General features: G+C 33.2%; 1 protein-coding gene across 6 annotated transcripts; it reads right to left on the bottom strand.

Annotated features, from left to right (window-relative positions):
* Positions 1-3,112: 3,112 nt before the first annotated feature.
* LOC110039321 (scyllo-inositol 2-dehydrogenase (NADP(+))-like) lies at positions 3,113-4,443 on the bottom strand (the record flags this gene model as incomplete). Of its 6 annotated transcripts, none has more annotated exon segments than XM_020744348.1 (3): positions 3,113-3,253; positions 3,943-4,077; positions 4,350-4,443. In XM_020744348.1, coding segments are annotated over 2 exon segments (276 nt in total), but the record flags the coding sequence as incomplete, so codon positions are not given.
* Between the last annotated feature and the right edge of the window lie 10,958 nt (positions 4,444-15,401).

The following is a 15,401-nucleotide window of genomic DNA, read 5'->3' as shown; positions in this document are numbered from 1 at the left end:
ATTGACCTTATTAATCTTAATATCGTTAATAATAATAAAACAGTTTCATCTTATTGTTGCATTTGTAAAAAAGAAGTTGAGAGTTCTTTAAAAAAACTAATTATTGAAAATCAGTAGGGACATGATGATATCCCAATTGAAGTGTAGAAATATTTAGAAGAATTGGGAGTTTTTTGGCTTACTAAACTCTTTAATATTAGTTTAAGAACCAAAAAGATGTCTGAGGAGTAGAGGAAGAGTATTTTGGTCCCAATTTTTAAGAATAAAGGGGATGCACAAGTCTATGCAAATTATAAAGAATAAAAGTTAATGTGTCATACTTTCAAAATTATGGAAGAGAGTAATTGAATATAGGTTAAGACATGATACAAAGATTTCTAACGATTAGTTTAGATTTATACCTAGCAGGTCCACCATGGAAGCTATACATTTATTTAGAACTTTAATAGAGAAGTACACAGAGAATGAGGAGGATCTACATATAATTTTTATTGATTTAGAAAAAACTTACAATAAGGTTTTAAGAGAAGTCCTTTGGAAAGTTCTAGAGAAGAAATGTGTTGATATGACTTATATTCAAGTCATTAAAAATATGTATGTTAGAGTTGTTACTTGTGTTCAAACAGAATGAGGATTGATCAAGTATTTTCTTATTTTAGTTGAATTACATCAGAGATAGGTTTTAAGCCCATAGCTTTTTCCCTTAGTTATGACTAAGAGAACAATTACATAGGTTTTAAGTTGAATTACATAGGTTTTAAGTTGAACCTTACAGAATCTAAGAGAACAATTCGTGACGCTAAAAATTTTGTTTTTAGTGATCAAAGAGGGTAAAAAATATATGTATAAACAAACCAAACAAATAGGAAAAAAAAAATTAATTAAAGTAAAACTTATTAAACATGAAAATCAAAAAGTGTTTTTCTTAGAGAAAGATATTTAACATGGATGGTGAGCTATTTTGATAAACTTTTCAATGAAATTTTTGAAATAAAATTGATCTTATTAATAAAAAGTTAAGTGTTGTTGACATGAGAACGCTTAGGTGCATGAGTGGCTTGACAGTTAGAGATAAAATACGAAACGAATATATACGTTATAGGGTTGGTGTAACTCCAGTGACAGACAAGATTAGAGAGAGTCGTCTTAGATGAATTAGTCACATTAAACGTTGACCATCTGATGATCCTATTAAGAGAGTAGATGTTTTAGATTTGACTTATATTAAGAAAGGCAGAGAATGACCTAAAAGAACTTGGGCATATTGTATAAAAAATGATCTTAATCTATTAGAGTTAAATGAAAATATGACACTCAATAGGGCGCATTGGAGATATGGATTCATGTAGTCGATCCCACTTAGTGGGATAAAGGCTTATTGTTGTTGTTGTTGTTATTGTTGTTGTTGTTGTTGTTCATAGGATAGGACATTTACAACCTTAGCATACCAAAACACTAACAAATAGTAATTCCTTCCATCACCGCCAAATGTTTGGAGATTGAAAACATTGGGACACTAAAACACTTAAGGACTAAGCTAACATAAGCTAGCACAACTAACTTTGCTTCCGGGCAACTGTCTCCTGTTGAACTTTTTCCAGATGCCTTAATCCAAATAGGATATGTCTAGACATGAGTTTCAAAGTTCCAAAACAAATCAATGAAAATTATGTGTGAAATCAGGCACAATGTAACATTACTCGCATAGAGAAATAAAAAAAAGCGGCTTATGAGTAACCGGATCATATATGACCATTATGATAACAGCAATCTCAAGTAGTTCTGATTGGTTAAATAAGTGGGGAATGAAGTAACAAATTAATGAATCAAAAGCATGAGGCTAAAGCAAAATGGAGTAGTTATACTAAGAGAACAATTACATAGGTTTTAAGTTGAATTACATAGGTTTTAAGTTGAACCTTACAGAATCTAAGAGAACAATTCGTGACGCTAAAAATTTTGTTTTTAGTGATCAAAGAGGGTAAAAAATATATGTATAAACAAACCAAACAAATAGGAAAAAAAAAATTAATTAAAGTAAAACTTATTAAACATGAAAATCAAAAAGTGTTTTTCTTAGAGAAAGATATTTAACATGGATGGTGAGCTATTTTGATAAACTTTTCAATGAAATTTTTGAAATAAAATTGATCTTATTAATAAAAAGTTAAGTGTTGTTGACATGAGAACGCTTAGGTGCATGAGTGGCTTGACAGTTAGAGATAAAAAACGAAACGAATATATACGTTATAGGGTTGGTGTAACTCCAGTGACAGACAAGATTAGAGAGAGTCGTCTTAGATGAATTAGTCACATTAAACGTTGACCATCTGATGATCCTATTAAGAGAGTAGATGTTTTAGATTTGACTTATGTTAAGAAAGGCAGAGGATGACCTAAAAGAACATGGGCATATTGTATAAAAAATGATCTTAAAATGACCTAAAAGAACTTGGGCATATTGTATAAAAAATGGTCTTAATCTATTAGAGCTAAATGAAAATATGACATAATATGACGCAATGGATAAAAAGTATTCATGCTGCGATATGGATTCATGTAGTCGATCCCACTTAGTGGGATAAAGGCTTATTGTTGTTGTTGTTGTTATTGTTGTTGTTGTTGTTGTTCATAGGATAGGACATTTACAACCTTAGCATACCAAAACACTAACAAATAGTAATTCCTTCCATCACCGCCAAATGTTTGGAGATTGAAAACATTGGGACACTAAAACTCTTAAGGACTAAGCTAACATAAGATAGCACAACTAACTTTGCTTCCGGGCAGCTGTCTCCTGTTGAACTTTTTCCAGATGCCTTAATCCAAATAGGATATGTCTAGACATGAGTTTCAAAGTTCCAAAACAAATCAATGAAAATTATGTGTGAAATCAGGCACAATGTAACATTACTCGCATAGAGAAATAAAAAAAAGCGGCTTATGAGTAACCGGATCATATATGACCATTATGATAACAGCAATCTCAAGTAGTTCTGATTGGTTAAATAAGTGGGGAATGAAGTAACAAATTAATGAATCAAAAGCATGAGGCTAAAGCAAAATGGAGTAGTTATTGACAAAGTCAACTTTTCTCCGTATCAAGTCAGACCTGAACTTGTCCAGCAAGAACAACTGCAACTCCAAGTATAGAATCATCTTGCATAATATCATCAAGCCCCACTTCACCCCATTTAAATTCTACATTTGGAGAGAAGTCACGGGCAAGCTCTGCTGCAGCTTTTGCAGAATTCTGCATGTATGCCATGAAATTTGAGAGGCTAAAACAAAATATTCGAGTTCAAGTTAGGATGATCAATAATGTCATGATAACATGATACAAAAAGTTTGAAAAATGGCAAAAATTGCACCATTTCAGTTTGAATTGTTAAATTATATCTCAGATAAGATCTGTAATTAATATTATTATGATAACATGGGGGTCTGTGCATACTATTGTCCATGTATTGGATTAAATTAAGTGAATAGCAAAGCAATGGTACAATTCATACAAACATAATAATAAAGGAAGTGAATTTGTTTTATCTAGTTCAGTGTATTCTTTTTTTTGGGGAAATTGAACTACATACCATATAAGTGATAGATAAATTTCCCAAAGATTTTATTTAAGATAGAATGAGCATAAGGTTAGTTAGTATTTTTTTTTTTTTTTTTCATGCAAACCACCTTAGCCTGTCGGCTGAGCTTCCGATTTCAACCAAGGAATGTCCCAAAAAAATATTTTGTCCGGGCACAAGAGAAATTACAAATTCAAATTCACAAGGAGAGCAAGAGAATTTCTTTATGTCGCATCCACAAGATCTCAAACACTGCCCTAAAAATCATGGCGAATACCAATTAGAGCCAGGTCCATTTGGTACATCAATATATGAATGTAAGAACACACATTATGCAAAGAAATAATACTAATATAACGCATACCTCAGTACGACTCCAGATTGTTTTCACAACCACCAAATCAGCCAACTCCCTCAGTCTAGGAATGTACTGTGTGCGAACAAAGATGCCAGATCCAAGTATTGCGATCTTAGGAGTTGCAACTTCTGCGGCAGTCATCTTCATATACAAAGAATGACATCAGAGAAGAAAAGCGAAGCTTTCTAATTAAAAAAGACGAAGAAGTTAATGATGTGGAAAAAAAAAAATTTTGCCAGTAAGAGTTGTGAAATTGCATGGAACCACAACAAAATTAGTTGCTCGCGATATACATCGGCACTTGCAATTATGGAGAAAAAAGGGCAAAACAGCATTTGCACCAGAAGAGGACGACAAATTCTATGATTGGAAATGAATAGAAAGAAAACGACTTCGGGAAGACCGAACTAAACCTCCGAAGGATGTATGAAAACCAAAGTTCTACTTTCTCACTCGATCCGGTTTGGAGATTCATACGCATAGAACACGAAAAAATATCACCCACGATATGCGTGACAGGAAAAAAAAAAAAAAAAAAGACACCGCACATAAATATTTATTGTGTTATTTATGTATTATTGTGTTATTATAATATTAAAAATATTTTCAGGACACAATAACACATGAATAATATCAGGAATATTCCCGATAGAGGAAAAAACGGCGCAGTAATACGGGAGAATATTTTACCCCGTGTTATTCATGTGTTATTGTGTGTTATTCATGTGTTATTGATGTGTTGTTGTGTTATTATAACACCAGGAATATTCTCATGACACAATAACACATGAATAACACACGATAACACATGAATAACACAGGGGGAATATTCTCTGTATTACTACGCCATTTTTTTTCTCTGTCGCGCAGGATGTCGTGTCGTGATTTCATTGGTTGCGCACGTTACTCTACGTGCGTACCACTGATGTAATATTTTTTAACTAGAATTAATTGTATGTGCGTCAAGTACATTAGATAGATTAAAAAAATTAAATAACAAAAAATAGAGATGCAACATAAAAAAATATATGATCAAGTGAAAATATAATAAAAAATATTGAAGATTGTTAAAAAAAAAAAAAGTTGCTAAAAGACTACCTTTAATAAAATTTGGAAATATTCAAATTATATCATTTTTTTAAATATTTATGATTTTATGTTTGAAATAAATAATTAATTTATCATGATGATAGGATAATATGTAGTCAAATAATGTTGCATAAGTATAATAAATAATTTTTAATAAATTTGAATGATATTTTAAAACAAAATAACCTCATACTTAATATATTTTAAAATCATTGTAAATAAATAATAAATCATATTTTTAAGAGAAATTACGCCAAGGATGACACGTGCTCACCAAAACATACATAGAATAATAAATGATTTACTGAAAAAATTAAAATAGATTATAGAAATAAGAAATACTAATTATAATGAACTATTCTGAAATAATTAAATTGTTTCATAAGTATTATATTTTCTCCAATATCTAATTTAATCTATCTCCATTTTAATTTTTTTATATTAAATGTGAGATTCTGGTCATGTGTTCCTATCTTGGGCTTCAATTGTGAAAGTCTTAATAAAACTAATGCAATTTGTTAGCAATTTTTGGTATTCATGTGTATCTTATGTCCGCAAGATAAAATTAATAAAATAAGATCGTATACATTTATGTATATTTCATTAAATTTTAAACAAATTAAATTATTATCGTTATTTTATGTAATTTTCTATATGATATGTCCTTTTTCAGTCTCGTCGTCAATAAAACATCGTACTTGATGTTGTATCTTCAATTTATATTTAATAAGATGCTTATTGAATATATAAACATGTATGTATATGCATGTTTATATATATATATATATATATATATAACAACCAAAAAAATAACAAACAATACCATAATCATCTTGCATCCAGAGAAAAAGGCCCAGCAAGTGGCATCAAAAGACCAGGGTCCACAGCAAAGCGTGAGCCTCTTATAATTCTTAGACTGAAAAAAAAGTACAACTAAAAAACAGTATGACATCACAATAGCGCAGTAGAAATGAGAAATTTAAAAACCATGCAAGTAAAGCAATCTTTCTAAAACCAAACATGCTTCCAAGAAAGCCTTCACCAAGGGGAAAAACTCCTTTAAGTTGTAGACATAGAGAGTAAATAGGATAACAACCCAAGAAAAACAAACAAAGTAAACGAGATTCAGATTATCCAAGGTTAGAGGAATAGTAAAATTTATCTAGAAGCGACAAGAACCTCCCCTAGGCAGGTGTATGAGACAAATATAATCCCCAATGCAGCAGGACAAAGCCCACAGTACAATTTCCACACAACAATTATGCAAAGAGAGTAAGCAGGCAAGTGAGTAAAATAGTAGAAAACCTGGAAAACCTGTGTGTAACGATATGCTTAAAAAAGGACAACTTTTTTACAAACATTTAATACTAAATTTTAGTGATATTGCACTTTAAAGGAAGATATTTTGTAAATTTTTAACTTCATGTACAAGAAATGGACTTTTGGGGAAAAGGAAGTGAAAACGGTGCAATTTGGAGCCAAAACAAACAAGAAAGAAAATTCTGACTTAGCACATTTCGATATGTCTTTGTACAATTATTCTCTTTTACATTTATTACATGTTTCTGAATGAAATAATACTTTTAAGAAAGTTTTTTTCATACTTATCTTGTAGGTATAACTATTAGGAGCGAAACAGAACTAAAACAAGGCGAAACATCGCTAAACGGAGTGAAACGGTGGAGAGAATAGCTCAAGCATAGAAACATTTAAATCCTTCCAAAGTACAAACTTCCACGAGTTCCGGATAACATTGAAGGCTAGATGAGCAACAAAATAGCCCACAAAATAGAGGCTAAAACAATACCAACATGCAGCATAGCAAAAGGAGAAAAAACCCCTTAAACAATTGTGAAAGAATCGAGTAACCAAAAAGAGGTAAGCCCTTTCCAAAAGGTAATTGAAAAAAGCAGCGAGCCACCACAGAAAAGACTCAAGCCCATCTAAACAAATGATATGTGAAGTATGAAGAAATCCTCAGGTAACAACCAAAAAAATAACAAACAATACCATAATCATCTTGCATCCAGAGAAAAAGGCCCAGCAAGTGGCATCAAAAGACCAGGGTCCACAGCAAAGCGTGAGCCTCTTATAATTCTTAGACTGAAAAAAAAAGTACAACTAAAAATCAGTATGACATCACAATAGCACAGTAGAAATGAGAAATTTAAAAACCATGCAAGTAAAGCAATCCTTCTAAAACCAAACATGCTTCCAAGCTGCTGCAGGGTGGCGCCAATGGAGCCAGAATCCAGAGAGACGTCACCAACGACGCTCGAAAATGGCGCCAGAAAAGGTTATTTCTCTAAATGCATTGAATTTGGACCAATTTTGAAGGGGTGTCAAGGGTCGCGTTCGTGTTCAGCTCGTTTAAAATTATGTGTGTTTGAAATAGACTCGTGTTTGAAATTGTTCGTGAAGTTAATGTTTGTGTTCAGTTTGATTTGTTTGAAATATGTTTGAAATGTTTGAAATATTTGAATTGTTCGAATTATTCGAATTGTTGGAATTATTCGAAATCATACAAATTTGTTTGTTTTGTTCGAATTGTTCAAGTTGTTCTAAATCTTTCAAAAGCTTAAACCTATATGAAATTAATGTTTAAACAAGTATTAATCACATCACAAACGCAAAATAGTTTAATCATAGCTCACAATAAAACCATATATCATATCTCATTCGTAAGAAATTCAGATCTAGAGACAATATGCGAGATTTCATTCCCAAAAACTAGGTTTTACTGGAAGAAACTAAATAAATCTAAAAGAAATATAAAAAAAGTTAAGCTAAGAGACAAATCTGAAGATAAATATGAAATTATAGAATTTAACATAAGCTAAGAGGCGAACTTGAAAATCAGATTATAAATTTTAAATTTTAATTTTTTAAATTCTGATAAATATTTAGAGTATATAATTATTTTTAAAATATATTAAATTATATATGATCGAACAAATGGTTGTTCGTGTTTGGTTCATCTATAAACCGAACGAAAAAAAATTATTCATGTTCGTCTCGTTTTATTATCGATTGAATCGAACATGAACTCCTCGACGAGCCGAACTTAAAATGTTCGCGAACAACGAGCTTTTTTTAACAGCTAGGGAAACTCTTGGAAATTCGTCCCTACATTATAAATTAGTGATTTTATGACAGAAAAATTATGTGTGTGTGTGTGTGTGATGTGTGTGTGTGTGTGTGTGTGTTTATGTGTGTGTGTGTGTGTGTGTGTTGAGAAAATGGAGGAATGATTAGAAATCTTAGAATAGGAGTAGAAATTCTAGCAAATCAACCTAGTACTAGAGTGTAAAAATATCTCATATTCAACTTGAAAATCCTGATTTTCTATTTACTTCAAAAGTTATTGAAACTTGTCAAACTAAAGATTCACAGAAAGTTTAAAATAGAATTTACACATCTTATCTATACCAATTTGACCAAAACTTTTTTGAAATAAGAATAAGCTTAGGATTGTTTCTAAGTCTTTTCTCTTAAAAAAATTCAAGTGAAACCAATTTTTTATTAGGCTTCTCCTCAAGCTTCTCCTCACATATATTCTTTTTACTTTTCTTTTTCTTTTTCTCCCTTTTTTTTCTTTTTTTTTTCTTTAAGGATCTTTTTATTCCGTATAATCCGTACTCTTTTATTTTCTTTTTATGTGAGAATTACTATATCTGGATAGGTCTTTAATAATTTTGAATTTCATTATTCTCTATGTAAAGTCCCAAACTCAAAGCTTTCCCTCACTTTTAAAAGTGTAAGTATTAGTTTGAAAAAGGTTTCAATAAAGGCTCAATTCTCAATAATTATAAATCTAAGAATCTTAGATTTACAAATATTTAACTCCTTTCTACCATAAATAGCAAAATCATTTTCCTAATGTTTCCTACATAATATCTTAAATCTAGGACAGTTTCTTCACATAGGATTTCAACTAAGTTATTTTTCTAACATTCCTAAAATTAAAGTTATAATAAACTAAAGATAACACCACATACCACAAATCATTTTAAAAGAAATATTAAATTAAATACAAACTACTTAGGACAAATAAAGTTAAGTTTTAAAAATTTTTCTTCACCCCAAACTTGAATTTTTAAATATTTTGCCATTAATTTCATAAAATGTAGCAGAAAGAAAAAGTAAAAGTTGAATCAACTTGCTACTATAGCATCCTATCAAATTCATATACATGCATAATCAAAATAAAATGACTGCAATAGAAAGTAAATCTAGCTTAAAACGTGCTTGCAATAATATTAAATTAAAAGGAAGTATACTAACTTTAAAATTTATTTTTCTTCCTACCCCCAAGCTTAATTTTTAACATGTATAGCTTTTAATACAGATAATATAAGCATGAAAAAAAATAGTTCAGGAATTATATTTACCACAAATATCTATCAAGAACATCTACAAGTATTCATCGGGACATAACAATATGCAACATAAAGTAAATCAAAATTAAGCATGCCTGAATGAAATTGACTAAGCAAAAGTCTAACTAGCATAACATGTATCAGCATTGGAATAAAAATGTTCTTCAAGTCTTATATAAAATTGTAACACAAAAACACATCATAAATGTGGTCAATTCGTCCTCTAACTCATCACTTCTCACTAACTTACTTCCAAATTCTAACGAAATCACTACTCTAATAAATTAGGTACATTTTAAATGATTTTATATATTATAATCCTAAAGATAAGATTATCCCTTATATATTGGTTCGCGTGCACCAACCTCAGGAATCACCATATCCCTTTAATTAAGCATCTCTAACAGTTATAAGGATAATGTAAGATCATCCACATGTTACTTATCAAATAGGTTCATGACTCCTACCAAATGAAAATAAGGTCAGAAATAGGAAGTAACAAAGTTGAGATGGATCTGTCACTGTTCAAATTCACGATGTCTCTTGTAAAACTCAAGTCCGGGTGAGACCCAAGTCATAGTGGACTCATAAATCCAACTACTACAAGAGAATATAGAAGTTTAGCCATAATAAGAAGTTAAGAAATCACCTCTCTCATGACACATAAAGATAAAATCAAACCACTAACAATCCAAACATCCATCAATCATCAATCAAACTAATCAATCCACACTAAAGCAGACATATTACAACACTAACAATTATGACACCCTAGCATATTAAATCAAACCACACTGATACTATGAGTTGCCTCCTATAAAGTGTTTGGTTTAACGTCACCAGCCCGACAAATAATTCCTCCTATATCAAATTTCTATTTAAGCAATCCTTGATCAATTGCCCAATCTTTTCTGAATCCAAGGAGTCCTACAAAATCCTCAAATTTTAATTTTTCTTTCAGCTTTTCCTTTTCAGATTGATTCATACCATTGTTCCTCATATTTCTTTCTAGATCCAATCTTCTTCTAATAATTTTCTTAATTTGTATATTAATATCATCCTTAAAATTTATAAGAAATGGTTCATTATATGATAATTTAAGATCTCCCAAATTTTGGATTGGATTCTTTCTAGATAATTCAGATTTTGGATCAAATTCGATCAAATTCAACTTAGTTACTCTTCTGCTCAAGTTATCTTCTAATTCTTCCCCCTGATACTAAGTAAATGGGGGTGGTCTTTCTATATTTATCTTAGTTGATGAAATAGGTTCTTCTAATTACTTAGAAATTTCTTTTATTGGTCTTTCAATCTCCTTATCCTCATTTCTCAAATCAAAGTTCTTTTGGAACATATTCTCGAATTCTCTTCTAAGTTTTAGTTCAATAATTTTATCTTGCTCATCATTTTTCTCCTCAGGCAGTGTCGTTACGAGAAATCACAACACAACATGCTATTCAGTTCTTCAAGACTCAAATTATTTACTATTTTGGTGTCCCCCGAAGAATTATCTCGGACAACGATTCAGCCTTCAAGAGCACCAAAATCAAGACACGGGATATATTGAAGGTATTCTATGATATACTACCCAGCAGAGGCTTTCAACAAGAACCTGGTGCAAATTTTGAAGAAGATGTTGGATGTCAACAAAACAGGATGGGACGAAAAGCTATTAGAAGCATTGTGGGCATACAGGATGACGTGCAGGACATTGACTGAGTCTACAACCTACGCATTAGTGTATGGGACTGAGGCTATGCTCCCCTTGGAGGTGCAGCTACCCTCTCTCAAGATCATCATAGCCAACGAGATTATAATAGAAGATAACACAAAACTTAGACCAAAGGAATTAGAAAGTCTTGAAGGTAAGCGACTGTCAGTGCAACATAATCGAAAGTTATACCAAGCCAGGATGGTACAAGCCCACGACAAGCTGGTCCACCCAAGGATGTTCAATGTTGGTGACATTGTTCTTATTCTTAAAAGACCTATTCTTGTACATAAAAAGATAAAAGGAAAGTTTGAACCAACTTGGGAGGGACCGTTCGTGGCCGAGATGGTCTACTCTACATGATCTTACCAGTTGGGTGGACTGTTAGGGTGAAAGACCTAAGCTTCCAATCAATGGGCTATATCTGAAGAAGTATTATGTGTCATGATGTTTCAGGGAACAAGCTTTGGAGATGACATTTACTAGAAATGTCAGGGTGAAGATTTTGTCTGTGATTGGGTCCAATAAAATGATTTGTAACATAAATAAAAAGAAAAAATTTTCCATAAATAAAATCAAATTTCTTTGCACTAAAATTTAGAATCTCATAAAATTAACTAAAAATGTAAACACTAGTAATAAAATCTATACATGAATCTAAAAAAAAATTAATAACAACATATTGTTCTTGTTTGGATTGAGATTCAACTCGCTGACATTTCTCTTGTTTCTTGCAGGGAAATGTCGGGACAAAGACTAATTTTCTCTTTCATAAATGGCATCAATCTTGCTCTTGATGAAGAAAAGGTGGCATAGGGCATCGTTGTAGACTTTGACCTGGACTTTGAGAAGGTCAAAATGGACTATGAAGGACCCCTGCTGAAAGTGATCAGTTCAGAAGAGAAAGAGGGTTTGAAAATAGTGCTCGAGTTTCGGAGTAAGGAAGTCCCTACTGCCACGAAGAAGAGGAAAATTGAAAATGATGGGAATGAAATTCCAAGGACCAGCAGTTTGACAGAAGGGGCCAAACAGATACAATCCATGACCCTAAATTCAGAAGGGAAGCTCATTTGTGCTCTGGTGGAGGGAGTTCCACCAAGGCTGCCCAGGAAGGCAACGTTGTCTTGCACACAACATCACAATGTGAATAGTCGCAAGCACCGAATGCTTCATTGATTGGAAAGAAGAATGAGTGCAGAAGTATCTTCAGCTGATGTTTCAACAGTGCATGAGGAAGCCCGGAGGCCATATCTGTCAGTGGGGGATACAATTCCCAGATCTCTAATGGGACAAATAGAGATGGTTTCAACTGTGGAGCCCTCCTTACCAGAGTATACGCCAGCTGAGCCTTGTGTGGGTTGCAGGTAATGTGATGCTTCTAGAGAAGAAAGCATCATAGTCCTGTAACGCAGAAACTCGAGGTTAATTAGGATGTAAAGTTGTATTTTCCTCAGTTTGCACAATCGAGGCAGTTATAGATCATTTCGAAGGAAGAACTAGAAAGATTTTAGGATTTTTGCCAAAAGTTTTTTGAACATTTTAAGCTGATACAGGGAAATTATGTCAATATTCTTGAAGAATTGGAACTATAAACTAATAAATTTTCAGAACCTGAGCAAAGAAGGATAATAGACTGGGTGTTCCACCTCAGAGGCTTGGGTAGTGCATGTAGTTTGAGAACAAAAAAGTATTTAGAGCCATAGAAGTGGATGCGAGGAAAGGGACAAATTACTATTCAGCATGGCTGTTCTCTTAACTTCACCATCAACAAAAAAGGGAATCCCTTAGGCATCCTAAGACGTGATGAAGTGGATCTAATGCCTTCCATGCTAAAGAAGATGATTAAGAGAATGATTTCCTGACATGTCCTACCAGCGGGCTTTGTCCTCAATGGTTGCATCATCAACATCTACGAGGAGGGGGATTGAATTCTACCCCACATAAATCAACATGATTTTTTGAGACCCTTCTACACAGTATCATTCATCAACAAATACGACATAATGTTTGAAAAGGAGCTGGATATTGACGAACAAGGTGAATTTCGAGGACTAGTGATGATTCCCTTACTTGTGGGGTCTGTTCTAGTACTTAAAGGGAATGGAGCTGATTTGGCAAAGCATTGCATTTCAGACATGCTAAGAAAAAGGGTGCCTATCACTTTCAGGAAGATAGATGACAGTAAGGTGCCATATGGATATTGTCCGGACCCGGATCTCAAAGGACTACAACCTTTGGAGCTGTGAGACAACACACCTCTAAGCATGTACGAAGAGGCATTTGTCCTAGAGTATGCTTTAAGAGGAGGTTTAGTCTCCAGGATTGCCCTTCCTAATATGCAATTCTAGACCTACCTAATGTGCAGTTCTCCTCCTCTTAGGTCAGGATACCAAATCCTCGGGTATCTCCCTTCTTAATGTGCAATTCTCCACCTCTTAGGTCTGGATATCAAATTCTCTGGGATCTAATTTCCTAATGTGCAATTCTTTATCTCTTATATTGAGATAACAAATCCTCCAGGAATTTCCCTTTGTAATGTGCAATTCTGCACCTCTTAGGTTAGGATACCAAAGCCTTTGGGATCTCCCTTCCTAATGTGCAATTCTCCGCCTCTTAGGCCCGGATACCAAATCCTCTAGGATCTCCCTTCCTAATGTGCAATTCTTCACCTCTTAGGTTGGGATACCAAATCCTTATAGGCCTCCCTTCCTAATGTGACACTCCTCCACTATCTTGGATCGGAATACTAAGTGTTCGGACCTTCCTTCCCAACATAGTGCAATCTCCATTTCTGCTACTTTTTCCAGGATTTGTCTGTGAGTCCCTAAACTTTCCATCTCAACCTGATCCACTTATTCATCTAAATCAAAAATTTCTACGACACAAAATCAAGACTGAAATCAAGATCGACACAAAGTAAATCAAATTCACCACGACTATCAGATTCCCAAGAAGGAATCCTAATGGTTGCCCCTCTAAATTCATAAAACTCCCCTTCATAAAGGCAAAAAGAACAAACATCACGGCAACAATTCACATTACAGTTTAAAAATACACATGCTAATCCCCAGCAGAAACTTTTCTGACTTCTTCAAGTTGCCAGTTTGCTCAAATTTGAAGTCTCATTTGACTCTCTGCACTGTTCTGAGTGTGAGGGGTTAAACAATTGTGTTGGTTTTGTTGATCGCTTCGGTCAACACTAATATGTGCGGTGTGCTTGTCTAACATGCCACACTTATTAGGGGTTTTTTGACCTTATTTTTTATGAGGTCTAGTTTCTCCTTTTTAGAAACCTAGGATCTAGTCATATGACTCTCTTGTTGACTATTCTATAGAACTTGTAATGGAACACTCCCACATAAAAATTCTAAAATCTTCTTAAATTTTCTTGTGAAGACCCCCCAATTTCACTCAAAACTTCACGAAAACTTATCCTAGCCATCCAATTTTCCCAATGTACCCAAATTTCCCTAAATCTACCAAAATTGGCCAAAATTACCAAATTACCCTTAAAACTTCCAAAACTCTTAAATCACCCCCAATTTCTACCAAATTAATTTCAAACTCACCCAAATTCAAATTCAAATTAAATATCATCATATGCAAGCACAATTTAAACCAAATTCAAACCCACTTACACCCAATTCCAAACCCAAATCCCAAGCCCAAGCCAAGTACCCCAAACTGACCCCAGAACTAAATTTCATCAAATTGAGCCACATAGCCAATCCAATTCCAAAAAAAATGTTTTCTAAATTCATCATGACATTTTTTAAGACCAAGTTTAGCCTTCAATTGATTTAGATCCAATCCCAAACCAAGCCCAAGTCCAAATACAAGCCCAAACCCAACTTTTAGCCTAAACCCAAAACTTGGTCTAAATCTTTCGATTAATCAAAAGCCTAATTGCTACAACCATGTCTTAATCCTTAAGACGCTAATCACAAAACCTAGCCAACCCTACTTGTTTCCATGGACCAATGGCCCCTTAAAATGTGGAAATCCCCCTAATTTGGTTAAGTGACTCACTCATGACGTCATTTGATTAAACCTCAAACCTAATCACCATTAAACCTTCCTGACCGACTTTTTGTAAATCGACAAATACAAGAATTTGATGGCGCTACTAGAAGATTTAATTTCCAGCAACATCGTCCAAAGACTTGATCGCGACTTTATAGATGTGTCTAATTTGATTAAGATGTATAAATATAATATTCAATAATGTTAAAGTCGAATTTGTCAACGCAAGTATACGTATCGCTCAAGTAATATAGGGCTCTAAT

This window comes from Phalaenopsis equestris, unplaced genomic scaffold (genome assembly GCF_001263595.1).
Source record: "Phalaenopsis equestris unplaced genomic scaffold, ASM126359v1 Scaffold000002, whole genome shotgun sequence".
Taxonomy (NCBI): Eukaryota; Viridiplantae; Streptophyta; class Magnoliopsida; order Asparagales; family Orchidaceae; genus Phalaenopsis; species Phalaenopsis equestris.
The sequence above is the reverse complement of the archived record's forward strand: the minus strand, read 5'-3'. Positions and strand labels throughout refer to the sequence as shown.